Here is a 17,500-nt window from a genome sequence, read left to right as displayed (position 1 = left end):
GGAATGCAAAAGTGATTATCAATCATACTTTATACAAATATCAGATATATTCTAATTAGATAATATCAGATAATTTCTAATTAACGACGCGAGTTTATAATAACTAATCTAGATTGCATTTATTCAATCAGACTTGTATGAATCTAAAACGTTTTTTATTAAAAATTAATTAAAGTGTCGAGTCCGAAAGTCGAAGAACAAACAAGTCTTCCTATAACATACTGTATGACGTAGTTCAATTTAACTTCTTAGTTATACAGATCGTAGTTTCCTGTACCGGTGGCACTTTACATATTGACTAAAACTTTCTCTCGTGGTTGTACGTTTCGCCAGCGTTAAAAGTCACTATATAATACGTATATTAAGACGTGGTCGTTTCCGACTAAAATTACGTCGGGGACTCGCGCCCTTTGGAGGGAAGTTCGATGAAGCGCGAAGTTACATCCGCAGCTAGTTTTGCAAGGGTAGATCGAGAGGGTACGATAACAACCCTTTGCTCAACAGCCAAACAGCAAGGAAATGTGCACGAGAGACTTTTAAACGAGGAATTTAACTATTTTGCGGTGAACTAACCAAATTTGTAGCGGAGTGAAGTGGATGGCAACTGCCTCGTGGACGATTGTGTTTAACGTTCTAACTTCACTTTTACGACATCAAATACTTTTTTATCATCCTACGAATATACGATACATATGCTAAAGAGCCATATTTCTTGCGAAATCGTTAGTCGACAGTGATAGTTTTATGTCTTTGTCAGACTTGTAATTCATGTAGAAATGATATCGTTTTTTTACTCTTCTTCTTTTTACTCTTATTCTTTGTATTGGCAGAAATTTATTATGATAGATAACACTTTACGCTAAAGGAATGTAGTTATTTTTCAAGTAGCAACATTCCGTTTATATTAACGGTAAAAAAAGAAAAAATTACACGAACTCATAAATATACTACACGGTAATATATTTTTATGAAATTGTTTTATGAGACTGCGTTATATCCGCTTTTATTAATAAATTATTGCAAACATAAACTTTTGATAAAAAATAAATCCAACTTCTGAACATTCGATATACCTATAACATTTAATATTTTAATTTGCATCTTAATTTATACTTGACGTCTTTTAAAAACATTTTTAACATTATTTTATCATCTTGTACATTAAACAACGGTCAAAGTGTCTTTCTAGTTTGGCACGAACAACCAACGAAATAGTATCCCTGTATTCCTCACGCGGGGGATTTTACGTTACGGAACAAAATCGCTCGTTTTATAATGGCTCGCTCACGTTAAAAATTACCTCTTGTCACGCGTTTAGCGGTGACTTTCATCAAGTGAAATTGTGCTTGACGATTTTTGGGGGTTGGTAAGCCGTTGAGGCGTAAAGTCGCATCCCCCCAGCTACTTCGCTAGGCAGATCGAAAGGTTGCGATACCAAATCCTTGGCAAGAAACTTCGTGGAATCGGCTATGAAACGTTAACGCACAATTAATCGTGGGATGCATCGTTTCACACATAATGAGAATTGCATAAATCGGAAAAAAAATTACTTCGAGAAATTTAAGTCGCGTAAGATGCAAAAAAGGAATAGCTTAAGACTGTATATTAAGGAAATATAATATACGAGATGTTCTACTTTTATCGAATTATTTTTCAGTGGATGATATTTAGAAAGGATTTAGTGGACAAATCCTTTTTAAATATCTTTCTCAAGTTGCTAGCAACTAAGGAGAAGAGAAAGGATAAAGAGAGATGTAGGATATTTGGTGCACGATAAAATGCAATTGCGATCGTAAGATATGTTCGCGCAAATAGATAGTTGACAACGGTTTTACAAATCTCAAGATAAAACTGTTCACCTGCTGATATTACGTCGTGATGCGAAGTTATTACGCGGCGCGCACGGAGCGATCGGAATTACTGTCGTAAATCGTACTCCTTGAAATTCGATGGCGCGAGAAAGCGCTTCCGCAAGCGTTTCGCCGCTCCTCGGAGATGGACGAGACAACGACAAAGAGCCGACGAAGACGTTCTCTCGGCGAAACGATCGATGGGAGGGCAGGGGTGAAGGGGAAGAGCGCATCTCGCAAAGAACAGGTTCTTCGAGCCGCGAGAATCGAATTAAGCTTTTGACCGAGCGGCTTGTACAACCTCGTAACAGTCACAAATTTCGCCAAACTATCGCCCGCTGCGAAGTTCGGTTCGTGTTAGTTGGACGTGGAATTGCATTAGAAGTTATTATACAACATCTCTCGCGTGTTTGGTAAAAGAAGTATATTTTTACGTTTGTTACAATTACGAACGGATGTATATCATTTTTATAATATGTATTATGTATTATATTATAGGATATAATATAATATAATACCTATATATAAGTATATTTTAATATTATGTGTGTATGTAATATAATATCAATAGAATTTTTCTAATTTAATGTAAAAAATAATTAATTTATTAATTATCTCTGTTTAAATCTGACTAATATTTAAAAATACATCCCGACTTATATAAGATATATATACTTTCATTTATTTTCACTTTCCTTGAAAACGTGATACGTTGACTTTCGTTATTTATATCAAAAATACAAGAGATATTTTTAAATAAATAAACATTTCGTTGCGAGGAAATGAAATGTACGCGGCTATAAAAAACGTATCTTTTTATATCCCCCGCGCACACAATAAATTTTTCTTTGAATTTATATTGCTCCACGCACAGAGTCACGTGAAAGTTATACGAATGTGTCCAGTGTTACATGGAGCTATCCCACATTTTTGCGTTACCGCGTATTTCCGCATTTTGTTATCATTTCGACCTTTATAAGACAGTAATTATTTTGCCATAAATTTCGTTTAATTTATATCTCTACGGGTAAAAAGAACAATCTGGACGCGCGAATCAAGATTCTCAGGCGAGCACGTAACTCGTACTCGCACGTAACGTCACAAATTAGCCTGAAGTTCCAGCTTCCATAAATCCTCGCCGGAATCCTACGCGTTAGTCGCAAGTTCCAGCGCATTAAGAGTCGTTACGTAATACGGATCGAGATATAGTTCGTGCCGCCGCCGTAAGACGACCGAAATTACGTTTGGGACTCTCTAACGGGCGCACGGTGAAAGCTCGGTGAGACGTAAAGTTACACCCCGCTCCGAGTGTTCGCAATCGTCGAATAGAAGGCTTTGATTCCGAATAAAGTGCCGGCGAGGGAGATGGAGGAAGTTGCAGATAAAGAAAGGATGCGCTTTCTTTCTCCCAGTGGTGAAAGTCGATACGAGTCGCCTCGACGCCGACGGCGAACGTCGGAGAGTCGACCGGATTCTTCCCCGCGGAAATTTCACCGTCGCCGCCGCGCCGTTATATTTGCCCAAGTATTCGGGATGACGGATAATCGAGCGATTTTAGTCGCGATCTTTGGAAACTGCGCGAAGTTACGCGTTAAATCAATAGCGCGAAACGAAACAAAACGTTTCTTTCGACGCTTTAAAGTCCATGATTCTACATTCGGAACACTTCCGTGACCGATCACGCGCACGATTCTTGCGGTGTTTCCGGCGAAATATTGCGCGTCAAATGCAAAACGCAATCGCAACACGAGGAAAGTTAATTTACAGTTGCGACGACAGCGGATTTCGTATCAATTTGTTCGTATCCCATATCGCCAGTTTCTCTCTTTACCAAAAAAAATAATAATAAAATAATAAATAAATAAAAGAGAACTTTTTATTTGACGTTTTAGTAAAAACGTCATTCAATCTGACCTTCGTCTTTCGGCATGACGCGGCATCAACTAATCTGCACGTTATGAAATACCGAGACACGTTTATATCCGCTCGCGGAGCGTTACGAGATAAGTGAAGGATAAAAAAAAAGCGAACTCGCGCGTCAACGAGCGTTTAATTCTGCCGTGTAATGGAATCTTTGATTCAAAGTTGGTCTCGGGCGAGTGTCGGGAGTGTTTAACCGCAGCAACCGAGACCGTGGCTAATGAAAGCGACGTTTGATCATCGACCACGAAGTAATCGACTTACCGTGACTGACTTTGCCTTCCCCCCGCCCCCTCCTATCGCCGCCGTCGTCTTCGCCGCCGCCGGCTCCTCCTTTCGCGACATTCCTGTATCGGTCTCCTGCCTTCCCCCCTTGCTTCCATTTTCCCATGTTAATTAACGACAACACTCGCGATAAACGCGATGACCACTTTCCCCGAGATCAACTCCAATTTATATTTCGACGGTATGTCCCGATGCGTGTGTGTCGATGCGCGATCGACAGGCCTGTCCGCTCCGATGCGCTTTTCCACCGAAATGAAATTTTGCGTACACCTCGCGCGATCGAACAGAAAGAAATACGATGATTCTTTCGCGCGTTGCCTTGCCTTTTATTTTCTTTACTTAGCATTTTCCTCGCGAAACCGCGATAATTCGGAAGGATCGTAAAACGAGGAAAGGGAAATAAAACCGCGAAATTTCACCTGCCGAAGTTTCAATTCGCAGACTATTCTCACCGCGCGAGAGAAAATCGCATTACGCACGTAAGCTTTCTAGCTTTTACCGCGGAAATAAAATTATTTGGTCACAGAGGTTCGTCTTCCTTGTCGAAGTGTTCTTATCGAGTGCATCCTAATCGACCGTAATTATTCCAACGGGAAAATGCGGGAAGAGTGCAACCAAGACATCCGCGCGTTTCGGTCTATCCTTCTGAATTTCCGTCGTGAAACTCGCGCACCGAATTCCGCTCGCGGTCGTTCTCTGGTTTGCGGGCCCGAGAGAGACCGAGAGAGAGAGAGAGATCGCCACTTCTCATCCCCGTCGAAGCACGGGGGTCGAAGTCCCGCGTCAGACTGCAGGGTGTCACCCTCGTTCGTACCCTCGAACCTCCGCGATTTCCACCCTACTGCCGCGAGTTGTACGCATGCCCGCAGAAAATCCACCCTCGCCGTATCTCAGCGTTGCCTCGTATATATGACACACACACATACACACACACACACACACACACACACACACACACACACACACACACACACACACACACACACACACACAAATATATATATATTATATTATATACATATACATATATATATATATGTGTGTGTATGTATGTACGTGCCACCACTCGAAAATCGTGGAAGCGTGCACGGATGGGTGGTTGAGTGGGTGGATATGTGCGTGCGCCGCGTGTCCACACGTGAGAGCGCGGTGTTGGCGACACGGGCGTGCGGCGTGCACAGACACGCGCTTGAGCGCGGAGGCGTGCGGGTGTATTAGTGTGAGTGTTGGGCGGCTTCGGAGGTAAACACGCGTGCGATAAATCGCCGCTCAAGGGTGCGTGCACGTCGACGAGGACCGACGACGACGACGACGATGGCAGAAATAAAAATCGAGTGGACCTAGAAGAGAAGTGGTCGGGTTCATCGCGTATTCGGTCGCTCTAACATTCTCGCCGGCGAGGGAATAGATAGGGGTATAACCATATCGACGATGCTCGGACACGAGGTTGGCAATTTTTGGCGTGCTCCGACAGACGCCCGCTGAACGACGACTAGACGCATTGTGTGTTACTAGTCTAGTTTGCGCGTCGTCACACGGTTCTTGTTATTTACGAGCGCGCGGCCTTCGCCCAATCATAAATCTACTTATCGTCTTTGACGAAGTAACTATTCGTTGAGAATGTCTCGCGCGAAGCAGAAACTTCACGCCTCGTATCTGGAACACAGACTCTAATTTATTGAGTAAAGTTGCCGCTAAGTTCACGCGCGCTAAACGCTAAGCTTATTTAATTAATGATTAAGTTGAGTTGGCTTGACACGTTACTCCTGACAGCTGATGCGATGGCAATCTTTGCGTATTTTTGTCCGCCTGCTATACTCGTTTACGTTACATAGATATCTAGACTGACTTGTTCGTAAGCAAATTTTTATATTTACTTTTCTTGAGCTGACACCGTGTAGATGTAGCAAAAAATCTCATAATCGCGTTAATTATTCAGCGCGCAAGTAGGACAATTAAAACTCTTACAATTAATTACAATTGATATTTTAAATGAGCTTTTCTTTAATGCCCGTTCTAGACTGGAGGATGATCTTACTCTCGGCTCATTCTCCTTTCTATAGTGTGCTATAGTGTACGTGACATAAACTATACATAAGCTATAGATTTTTACCCGTCTACACTACTACTTGGATGAGCCGAGAGTAGGATCATTCTCCAGTCTAGAACGGGCATAATAAATGATATTACTAGAATTTCAAACAGTAGAAAAACGTGAACCAATATCTTGCTTTAGTTTCGATCTTCTTTTGAGCAGAGCTTGCAGCCGAGATAAAACAATTTTGCTTTAAAAGTCAGATATTGCTATTAATTACAATACAATTATCACTAGAACAACAATTTGCTGGGAAAAACTTGCGTAGGTAGTTATTAATTGCCTACGTAAATTTATATCCGGTTTTAGCTTTTCGCCTGTTTGATTTTCATTTCCATCATGATTTTAATAGAAATAACCAGCGCGATTCACAAAGCGCGCGCAAAAAAAAGGTTGAACAAGGAAGCGTATAATTCCACACTCGCCAAGCCGGCACGCTTCGACATCGAAAACGAAATTAATAAAGCGCAGCCGGTGCAACAAATTTCGATAAATCCGTGGGCGGCGACGCAATAATTTCGACTGCCATGCAGTTCTCCGCTCGATTGGCTCGCGTAGTGCGATTCACACGTAATTTGATTGACGTACCGTGATATTACCTATTCAATATATAATATTCGCCTCTCTGATAATGCGATATTGATTTAGGAGCGCGCATCGGCGACACAAATATCGTATAGATAAGAACCGCGGTATATCCGGCTTCCTTGACTCAAGCGACGAACGGAAAATAATCTTCCGTTCTATCGGAACCGTCACTAAACGCATATAACCAAGAGACGGAGCCCGGTTTTTAGCAAATCTACAAAGCGCAAATTCCCTTCTCTCTCTCTCTCTCTCTCTCTCTCTCTCTCTCTCTCTCTCTCTCTCTCTCTCTCTCTCTTTGACATTCTTAAAAACATCGCAGACCCCGCGAAACTTTGGAGAGAACTTGCTTTACTTGGTCTTGTCAAATCTACTTTGGCTTCTCCACTTCACTTTTTCACTCCTGATCAATTAAACTTATTTTATGTATCAGTTTCTGAAACTCAGTCACCCAGCTCATATGATGACTTTATCTCTGCTATTAATTCGGTTACTCGTCCCTCACATTATCCTGAGTTTGTATTCTCTGCTATAACACCTGACATTGTCCTTCGGCTTATTTCTGAGCAACCTCGTCATTCTTATTCATCAGGGTCTGATGGCATACCACTTTATATTCTTCATATGGCTTGGCCTATTATATCATCGTGTCTAACAGCTTTATTCAATCGCTCATTAGAGACTTCTTCGTTTCCATCCCAGTGGAAGCGAGCGCTTATCCGCCCTCTGTCTAAGATACGTATCCCTTTGTCCCCGTCTGATACCAGACCGATAGCCAATCTGCCAGAACTATCTAAATTATTAGAAAGAATTGTAGCTTCACAGATTTCAGATTATTTAACCAAATATAATCTTATGAACCCTAGACAGTCTGCGTATCGCTCGGGCCACAACACCCAGTCTGCGCTTCTGCGTATTTGTGATGATATTAAGAAGGCAATCGACAATGGCCTTCTCGTGATCATGATTCTCTTTGATTTCAGTAAGGCGTTTGATACGGTCCCGCATCTTCGACTTCTTATTAAACTCAAGATCTTAGGATTCTCAGACTCAGTTCTTTTATGGTTATATTCATATCTTACAGGCCGTTCTCAGTCTGTAGTGGATGATGCGGGATGTCTTTCGGCTTGGTTGTTGATGCTTAGCGGTGTGCCTCAGGGATCTGTACTTGGTCCTCCATTGTTCTCCCTCTACATCAACGATATTGGTAAAGTCTTGAACTACTCTGAGCATATGATCTTTGCTGATGATATCCAGATATATCGCCTAAGTCTACTCTCCGATCTACTTCACAATCTTAAGTTAATCTCTCAGGATGCTAATGCCATCTTTAATTATGCAAAGGAGAATGGTCTTAATCTGAATCCTGCTAAGTCTAAGGTGATTATATTTGGCAGCAGGGCCAATGTTGGCAATATAGATCTCAATCTTCTTCCACCGATAATGGTTAATCAGATACCCTTACCATATGTGAGTGAGGTGAAGAACTTGGGAGTCTTTTTCGAGTCTGATCTATCTTGGAGAAAACATATCTTATTTGTCTCGCAGAAGGTCCATGGTGCTTTATACAAGTTAAGATTTAACCAGAATTCTCTCTCCACTGAGTTGAGGATCAAGCTTGTTATGACTCTGGTTCTACCCCATATTGATTATTGCTGTTTGGTTTATCATGGCCTGAGTGGTGATTTGAATAGTAAATTGCAGAGACTGGTTAACTGTTGTGTCAGATTCATCTACAACTTGCGGCGTGATGAGCATATAACGCCGTTTCGACGTCGCCTCGGATGGCTTTCAGTGGAGAACAGAAGACTGTATTTTATCGGGTGTCAAATGTATCGTATTGTTTACATGAATTCGCCTGTGTATTTACGTGAACTTTTCACCCCACTTGATCCACTACTAAGAAGATCTGACAGACTGACCACTTCTTCTCATGTTTTCCATATTCCCTTACATAGAACAACTACCTACAGGAACTCCTTCCATCTTTCGTCCATCTATTTTTGGCATGCTCTTCCTGTTCAAATTACATCGGCGTCTTCGTTTTCAATCTTTAAAAGTCTTCTTCGTGCTCATCTGTTCTCTTCTGAATTTGAGTGTTAGTTCGTGTACAGGTCGGGTCGTACTTGCTGGGTTCAGTATTAGGGTTAGTTTTAGTTTTAGTTTTATTTTAAGTTTTTTTTTTTATTTTTAAGTTAATTTTAAGTATCATTATGTTACTCACTTAGTGATGTATGCGGAAGTAATGCTTATATTTTTTTGTAGTTTGTTTACTGTTCTTGCCCTTTAGCTTATGCTCGGGCATATAAATATATCAATCAATCAATCAATCAATCTCTCTCTCTCTCTCTCTCTCTCTCCCCCTTTCCCTTTTACTTCCTCCCCTCCCCTTTTCCCTCCCCTCTCCCTTTCCCTCTCCCTCTCCCTCTCCTTCTCTTTCTCTCTCTCTCTCTCTCTCTCTCTCTCTCTCTCTCTCTCTCTCTCTCTCTCTCTCTCTCTCTCTCTCTCTCTCTCTCTCTCTCTCTCTCTCTCTCTCTCTCTCTCTCTCTCTCTCTCTCTCTCTCTATCTCTCTCTTTTATTCGCGCAAATTGCGCGTCCGTAAACGGGGACTTTAATATATAATTGTTCGCGATTCGAGTCGTCGCGGGTGTGATAAAAGTCCTCCTCCTAAGTAAAGGAATCAACAACGACGGCGCTCTATTCCCGTCTCTCCTGTCCCGCGCTCTCCTATCTAAGAGCCGCGAACGGCTCCTCGGAGGATCTCGTTTTCTAGCTTGTAATAGTTAGCTTGATGGTGAAACTTTTGCGGCCACCCCCCGGTGTGGAGCGAGCGAGGTTTAAACTGCATTAACTACGGTCTTGATAATAAAACTTTTCGGAACGTTTGACAGATGAAGCCGAGCAAACGATTTGGCTTCCTGCATTTTCGATTTCCCCGCTCGGTAATTAATTGAGGAGCGCGGGCGGGACTGCCCGCGTCCAAACTTTCCGTCGAGTGTTTACGTTTAAAATCTTTCTGCGGCTTTCGTCGATTCCGCAGCGTGCACGCGGGGCGATATATCGCTAAAAAAAATCGAAAAATAGAAATATTGCTTTTTATTCTGTCAAATTTCTGGATGAGTATAATTCATAAAATTGTGTATATTGATAAAAAATTATACGTGTATATAAATGTAGATTTTATTCATGTAACATAGATTCTACATTAAAGAATCTGCGAATGTTACAATATATTATACTATATCATTGCTATATGATGGAGAAAATTGGTTTAGAATTTAAGAATAACGAGCATGAAAAACGTAAAAGATCGCAAGTGTACAAAAAAAAGTTCTAAAATTTTTCAAAATATTAAAAATTTTTGTATTCTTCTGTATTCTTCTTATTGTTAGATATATTTGTTAAGATTACATATTTATTAGAGTAGGTATGTTGCACAAAACAACTTTCTTTCGCAGAGTAATCTTCGTAAAACAGAAAATAGCCACATAAACATATCTCACATATATCGATATTTCTACAATTTTGTGGTAGGAAAATATGTCGACGTATGTGCAATATCTTTTCGCGGTACCACCGTTCTGGAAAAGAGGCAACACCAACGCGTTCAAGTTTGGGAAATAGGCTGTCCGGATAAAGGTTAAAGACGTTTGCGACGATATAAATATGTGCAGCAGCGGTAGAGACAGATATACGACGAGCGTTACTTCGTAAAACATCACGCCGACGAACGAGAAGGAATGAGTGATAGAGAAGGAAGATAAATTATTTCCGATACGTCCCGTCGCATTTTCAAAAGGAACGATTGTGTTTTTGACATCCTTAGTAAGGCCGTAATTAATCGAGGGATGAAGACGACGCCAAAGTTTCATTTTGACGTCATCACGCATTTGCGCGTGAACGTCAATGCGAAATATTTCTCTATTTTGCTTTCTCATAGAGCAAGCTTTATTTTCGTGATAAATTTTTTTTCAGTTTTTTTATACCAATATGTTTAGAATGTATTAAACGTTGAAAAATCATATTTTTTAACTGTCCCGTATGTGTGTATATGTCTGTATGTGTGTATGTGTATGTTTGTACAGATTCCCCGAAATTTCAAACGTTTATAACTCACGAACTGCTTGAGCTACAGCGTACGTTGCATTTTGGCACACAAGTAAATTAAAACAACACTTTTATTTATTGTCATTTTTATAAAAATTTATATAGTGTTTTAGATTTTAAGGTAGTTTTAATTTTTCAAAAAATATCTGTGAGAATTCTAACTTCCGTAAATTTTGAGATATAATGGGCTAAATTTTTTTAAATAAATAGAATATTATTGAAGAATGATTGGTTTTGATTTTGATGAAAATTGGTGAAAAGGTTTGTTCTTTATGAAATTTTGAATTTAAAAGTTTTTTAATTTTGGAATTTTTTATAAATATTTTGTAATATCGTAAATGGGGTTTACCCCGACTAATATTAATCTCAATATATTAAACAATATTATATTTATTATATTGAGAAAATGTCAAATATTCATTTAAATTAAGTTTATTTATTTATTATCTATTTTCTGTAAAGGTGTTATATAACAAAAAAGAATTAGCAAAATTATTAGCATATAATAAATTGGCTTTCTGATAGAGGAAGCTTTATAAGTGAAAAAAATTGTGAGAAAGCAATGTGCAAGTCTCTAATTTGCACATTTTTTTATTCTCTCTCTCTCTCTCTCTCTCTCTCTCTCTCTCTCTCTCTCTCTCTCTCTCTCTCTTTCTCTCTCTCTCTCTCTCTCTCTCTCTCTCTCTCTCTCTCTCTCTCTCTCTCTCTCTCCTCTCTCTCTCTCTCTCTCTCTCTCTCTCTCTCTCTCTCTCTCTCTCTCTCTCTGACCTTCCGCCTGATATTCGGGCTGCTCAATCAAAGAGTAGTTTTAAAGATAAATTTCATAAATATCTCCTGCGGACGTCTGGGATTGAGTCAGTCACGGGACCGCTCTAGTTGTTTTCGTGTCGAACGCACGTTTTTTTTTGCGCAGGCCATATTCCAATCTGGGGTCTTGTGTTGTATTGTTGTTATGATACTATTATGTCACAATAATTTTTTCATATGTATTCTTGTATTCCTTTTGGTGCGCCTGAGGGGATTGTATCTCAGGGCGCTGAATAATAAATGTACGCTTTCTCTCTCTCTCTCTCTCTCTCTCTCTCTCTCTCTCTCTCTCTCTCTCTCTCTCTCTTTCTCTTCCTTCAAAACGTTCCCACGCAACTCTAGTGCGGATAAAAGTTTTCCCGGATGTATTCGATGCCGTTGTTATATGCCGCCGTTTAATTGAAGAGCACACACACAGTGCGTTATCTACAATCCCGCTTTTTGCGAGAAAATAGAAACTAATGTCGATGTCGTGGCGTTTCCATTTTTTTGGAACCTCACAGGCCGAATCAAGAGACACGGTAGTGTCTCGCGCCAAGTACACGCGGAGCGAGACCGACCGTGACTCTTTTACGCGACGCGACGAGTTGCGAGTACCCGAGATGTTGAGATCTCGATAACGAGTGAACGGATCAAGTTCTAAGTAGGCTTGATCGATAGCTTGGGGTCCAATTAGGGGGGGGTTTCTCTCATAATATTCCACTACGTGCCCTACGAGAGGAGATATTGCGACGCAAAGTCCAAATGTGAAAATTTATTTTTAAGATACGTCTCCTAACGCTGCGATCTATTATGACGTCATCAGAGAAACGTCACTTTCACTTTTTCGACGCTGGCGGCGCAGGTATCGCCAGTTTCGATATCGCGCGCGTATTTCAAAATTAGGTCGATAAACTTATCGGTCAGGAGGAAGATTTCTATTTAAGTAAAAATTAGGTATATATATAATAAATATTGAGTCAACGGAAAAGTAGGTTCTCTATGCTTGGCAGAAATGCCGCTAGGGAATTTTTAAGTCGATTCTTATGAATCAAGCTTGAATTTGATGTCTATGTATCCCAGGTTGCCGATGACAAGGTCTCCAGATAGTGCGCTTTATAGTTTTCGGTGTCCAGGTGTAATAATACGTTGAATTCGATGTCTACGTGTCCCAGGTTGCCGATGACGAGGTCCACATAGTGCGCTCCGTAGTTTTTGGTGTCTACGTGTATTAATATCTTGAATTCGATGTCCACGTGTCCCAGGTTGCCGATGACGGGATCCAGATAATGCGCTTCATAGATTTCGGTGTCCAGGTGTAATAATACGTTGAATTCGATGTCCACGTGTCCCAGGTTGCCGATGACGAGGTCCACACAGTGCGCTTCGTAGTTTTCGGTGTCCAGGTGTAATAATATGTTGAATGCGATGTCTACGTGTCCCAGGTTGCCGATGACGAGGTCCACATAGTGCGCTCCGTAGTTTTCGGTGTCTACGTGTATTAATACCTTGAATTCGATGTCCACGTGTCCCAGGTTGCCGATGACGAGGTCCACACAGTGCGCTTCGTAGTTTTCGGTGTCCAGGTGTAATAATACGTTGAATGCGATGTCTACGTGTCCCAGGTTGCCGATGACGAGGTCCACACAGTGCGCTCCGTAGTTTTTGGTGTCTACGTGTATTAATATCTTGAATTCGATGTCCACGTGTCTCAGGTTGCCGATGACGAGGTCCACACAGTGCGCTTCGTAGTTTTCGGTGTCCAGGTGTAATCGTACGTTGAATTCGATGTCTAGGTGTCCCAGGTTGCCGATGACGAGGTCCACATAGTGCGCTCCGTAGTTTTCGGTGTCTACGTGTATTAATACCTTGAATTCGATGTCCACGTGTCCCAGGTTGCCGATGACGAGGTCCACACAGTGCGCTTCATAGTTTTTGGTGTCCAGGTGTAATAATACGTTGAATTCGATGTCCACGTGTCCCAGGTTGCCGATGACGAGGTCCACACAGTGCGCTTCGTAGTTTTCGGTGTCCAGGTGTAATAATATGTTGAATGCGATGTCTACGTGTCCCAGGTTGCCGATGACGAGGTCCACATAGTGCGCTCCGTAGTTTTCGGTGTCTACGTGTATTAATACCTTGAATTCGATGTCCACGTGTCCCAGGTTGCCGATGACGAGGTCCACACAGTGCGCTTCATAGTTTTCGGTGTCCAGGTGTAATAATACGTTGAATTCGATGTCCACGTGTCCCAGGTTGCCGATGACGAGGTCCACACAGTGCGCTTCGTAGTTTTCGGTGTCCAGGTGTAATAATATGTTGAATGCGATGTTTACGTGTCCCAGGTTGCCGATGACGAGGTCCACATAGTGCGCTCCGTAGTTTTCGGTGTCTACGTGTATTAATACCTTGAATTTGATGTCCACGTGTCCCAGGTTGCCGATGACGAGGTCCACACAGTGCGCTTCGTAGTTTTCGGTGTCCAGGTGTAATAATACGTTGAATGCGATGTCTACGTGTCCCAGGTTGCCGATGACGAGGTCCACACAGTGCGCTCCATAGTTTTTGGTGTCTACGTGTATTAATATCTTGAATTCGATGTCCACGTGTCTCAGGTTGCCGATGACGGGATCCAGATAATGCGCTTCATAGATTTCGGTGTCCAGGTGTAATAATACGTTGAATTCGATGTCTACGTGTCCCAGGTTGCCGATGACGAGGTCCACATAGTGCGCTCCGTAGTTTTTGGTGTCTACGTGTATTAATATCTTGAATTCGATGTCCACGAGTCCCAGGTTGCCGATGACGGGATCCAGATAATGCGCTTCATAGTTTTCGGTGTCCAGGTGTAATCGTACGTTGAATTCGATGTCTAGGTATCCCAGGTTGCCGATGACAAGGTCCACATAGTGCGCTCCGTAGTTTTCGGTGTCCACGTGTCCCAGGTTGCCGATGACGAGGTCCAGATATCGCGCTTCATAGTTTTTGGTGTCTAGGTGTATTAATAACTTTAAATCTGAATGGGTGCGTTCAGCCGATACTCCGCTAGCCTAGCAATCGTGAGCAGTTGCTCGTTTTTGCTCGTTTTTTTTCTTTTTAATCCAGTAAGTCAAAAAAGAGGAAACGAGCGAAAACGAGCGACTGCTCACGATTGCTAGGCTAGCAAAGTATCGGCTGAACGCACCCAATGTAGGACACGTAGATATCGAATTCGAGGTATTAATACATGTAGACACCGAAAACTACGAAGCGCACTATGTGGACCTCGTCATCGGCAACTTGGAACACGTGGCCATCAAATTCAAGGTCAAGAGACACGGTAGTGTCTCGCGCCAAGTACACGCGGAGCGAGACCGACCGTGACTCTTTTACGCGACGCGACGGGTTGCGAGTACCCGAGATGTTGAGATCTCGATAACGAGTGAACGGATCAAGTTCTAAGTAGGCTTGATCGATAGCTTGGGGTCCAATTAGGGGGGGGTTTCTCTCATAATATTCCGCTACGTGCCCTACGAGCGGAGATATTGCGACGCAAAGTCCAAATGCGAAAATTTATTTTTAAGATACGTCGTCTCCGTCAACCGCTTTTCTTTATAACATACATGTAACAAACAGAGAACGTCACTTTCACTTTTTCGACACTGGCGGCTAGCGGCGTTAGTGTCGCAGTGCAGTGCAGTGCAGACAGTGCGTTCGTTTAGAGCGCTATCCTGTCAGTCAGTTCATCATCTGATCAGTTAACCTATCTCGATCGATCGAGAGACACGGTAGTACGCGCGGAGCGAGACCGATCGTGTGACTCTTTATTACGCGTCGCGAGGTAAGGTGCGACAACGCGCGCATACGCGCGTACGCGAAACGGCAGTAACACCGTAATCGTGCTGGCGATATACTGAATTGAATTGCTTCGTGCTTATCTAAAGATTTCGTATCCCTACATTGGGTGCGTTCAGCCGATACTTCGCTAGCCTAGCAATCGTGAGTAGTCGCTCGTTTTCGCTCGTTTCCTCTCCTTTGACCCAATGGATTAAAAGGAGAGGAAACGAGCGACTGCTCACGATTGCTAGGCTAGCGGAGTATCGGCTGAACGCACCCATCTACTATCGCTGCCGGAAAAGAAGGTTCTCTACGCTTGGCAGAAAGCAGAAAGTGACGACTGACACGTTCGATCCCGACTTCGTTGATCGCAGAAGAGCTCAACTCGAGGTACGTTTCCGATTTGCAATTAAAAAATTTTGTGCGATGAATGATATATAGGCTACGGTCAACGTGATACAAATGCTTTGGAGCGTTCTTCCTCTCCTTCTTTCTTCATTGAAAGAAAAAAGAAGAGGAATGCTTCGAAGCATTTGTAGTGTCACGTTGACCGTAGCCATAATATCATATTAATACATTATTTTATTTTTTAGGTCAAGGATTGCCATTTAAAGCTGGTACGTTTGATGGGGCTGTCAGTATTTCTGCGCTTGTGGTTGTGCTATGCAAGCAATACTTTGCACAATCCTACAAGACGTTTATATCGTTTCTTATCAACGTTGTATGCATGTCTGTCAAGAAGCGCAAGAGCAGTGTTACAATTCTATCCAGAGAACGGTGAGAACAGGTTGTTGATATTATATATATCTTGATATATAGGCTACGGTCAACATGATACAAATGCTCTGGAGCGTTCTTCTTCTCCTTTTTTCTTCATTGAAAGAAAAGAGAAGAGGAATGCTTCGAAGCATTTGTAGTGTCACGTTGACCATAGCCATAATATCATATTAATACATTATTTTATTTTTTAGGTCAAGGATTGCCATTTAAAGCTGGTACGTTTGATGGGGCTATCAGTATTTCTGCGCTTGTGGTTGTGCTATGCAAGCAAAACTTTGCACAATCCTACAAGACGTTTATATCGTTTCTTATCAACGTTGTATGCATGTCTGTCAAGAAGCGCAAGAGCAGTGTTACAATTCTATCCAGAGAACGGTGAGAACAGGTTGTTGATATTATATATATCTTGATATATAGGCTACGGTCAACGTGATACAAATGCTCTGGAGCGTTCTTCTTCTCCTTCTTTCTTTATTGAAAGAAAAGAGAAAAGGAATGCTTCGAAGCATTTGTAGTGTCACGTTGACCGTAGCCATAATATCATATTAATACATTATTTTATTTTTTAGGTCAAGGATTGCCATTTAAAGCTGGTACGTTTGATGGGGCTGTCAGTATTTCTGCGCTTGTGGTTGTGCTATGCAAGCAAAACTTTGCACAATCCTACAAGACGTTTATATCGTTTCTTATCAACGTTGTATGCATGTCTGTCAAGAAGCGCAAGAGCAGTGTTACAATTCTATCCAGAGAACGGTGAGAACAAGTTGTTGATATTATTTCAAAAAAAAGGTAAAAAAATGCGCCAAGTACACGCATAGTAGTACATATGTATTATGTTGTTACCTCGAAAAAAACAAAGTGGTAGTATTATACCTCGAAATAACACCTTGTACATACTGTTTATACAATGCGTAATACTACAAAAAGGCGTGATATCTGTACAAAATTACCTTTTTTAAAAAAAAGGTAAAGAAAGGCGCCAAGTACACGCATAGTAGTGTATATGTTGTTACCTCGAAAAAAAAACAGTGGTAGTATTATACCTTAAAAAAATCTAAGTAACAAGTGGTAGACGAAATCTTTGTATCTTGAAAAATCTCGAAAAAACCTAAACAGTGGTATCTTCACCTAAAAAAAAAAACAAAGTAGTAGTATTATACCTCGAAAAAACCTAAGTAACAAGTGGTGGACGTAATCTTTGTATCTCCAAAAATCTCGAAAAAACCTAAGCAGTATTATTTTTATTTCCAAAAAATTATTACTCAAGTGATACAC

The 17,500-nt window shown here is 41.5% G+C and overlaps 1 protein-coding gene and 2 long non-coding RNA genes across 4 annotated transcripts in view; 1 reads left to right on the top strand and 2 right to left on the bottom strand.

Annotated features, from left to right (window-relative positions):
* LOC143896632 (uncharacterized) overlaps positions 1–4,839 on the bottom strand; it is a 62,849-nt gene extending 58,010 nt beyond the window's left edge. Inside the window, exon 1 of the long non-coding RNA XR_013256717.1 lies at positions 4,035–4,839. This is a non-coding gene — a long non-coding RNA (uncharacterized LOC143896632). The remainder of the gene's footprint in view (positions 1–4,034) is intronic.
* Positions 4,840–16,014: 11,175 nt separating this feature from the next.
* LOC143896594 (uncharacterized) lies at positions 16,015–17,182 on the top strand. Of its 2 annotated transcripts, none has more exons than XM_077404547.1 (3): positions 16,015–16,222; positions 16,417–16,600; positions 16,795–17,182. In XM_077404547.1, the coding sequence occupies exons 1-3, from the start codon at positions 16,072–16,074 to the stop codon at positions 16,811–16,813; spliced, it is 354 nt and encodes a 117-aa protein (XP_077260673.1). In that variant the 5' UTR covers positions 16,015–16,071; the 3' UTR covers positions 16,814–17,182. The 2 variants fall into 2 exon arrangements, with proteins under 2 accessions (XP_077260673.1, XP_077260674.1); XM_077404548.1 differs by having other exon boundaries at positions 16,417–16,610.
* A 49-nt stretch (positions 17,183–17,231) lies between these two features.
* LOC143896595 (uncharacterized) overlaps positions 17,232–17,500 on the bottom strand; it is a 1,078-nt gene continuing 809 nt past the window's right edge. The window contains exon 2 of the long non-coding RNA XR_013256696.1: positions 17,232–17,396. This is a non-coding gene — a long non-coding RNA (uncharacterized LOC143896595). The remainder of the gene's footprint in view (positions 17,397–17,500) is intronic.

Source organism: Temnothorax americanus, unplaced genomic scaffold (assembly GCF_048541705.1).
Source record: "Temnothorax americanus isolate GAGA-0224 unplaced genomic scaffold, ASM4854170v1 Scaffold19, whole genome shotgun sequence".
Taxonomy (NCBI): domain Eukaryota; kingdom Metazoa; phylum Arthropoda; class Insecta; order Hymenoptera; family Formicidae; genus Temnothorax; species Temnothorax americanus.
Note: the sequence above shows the minus strand (reverse complement) of the source record. Positions and strands in the feature narration are given on the sequence as shown.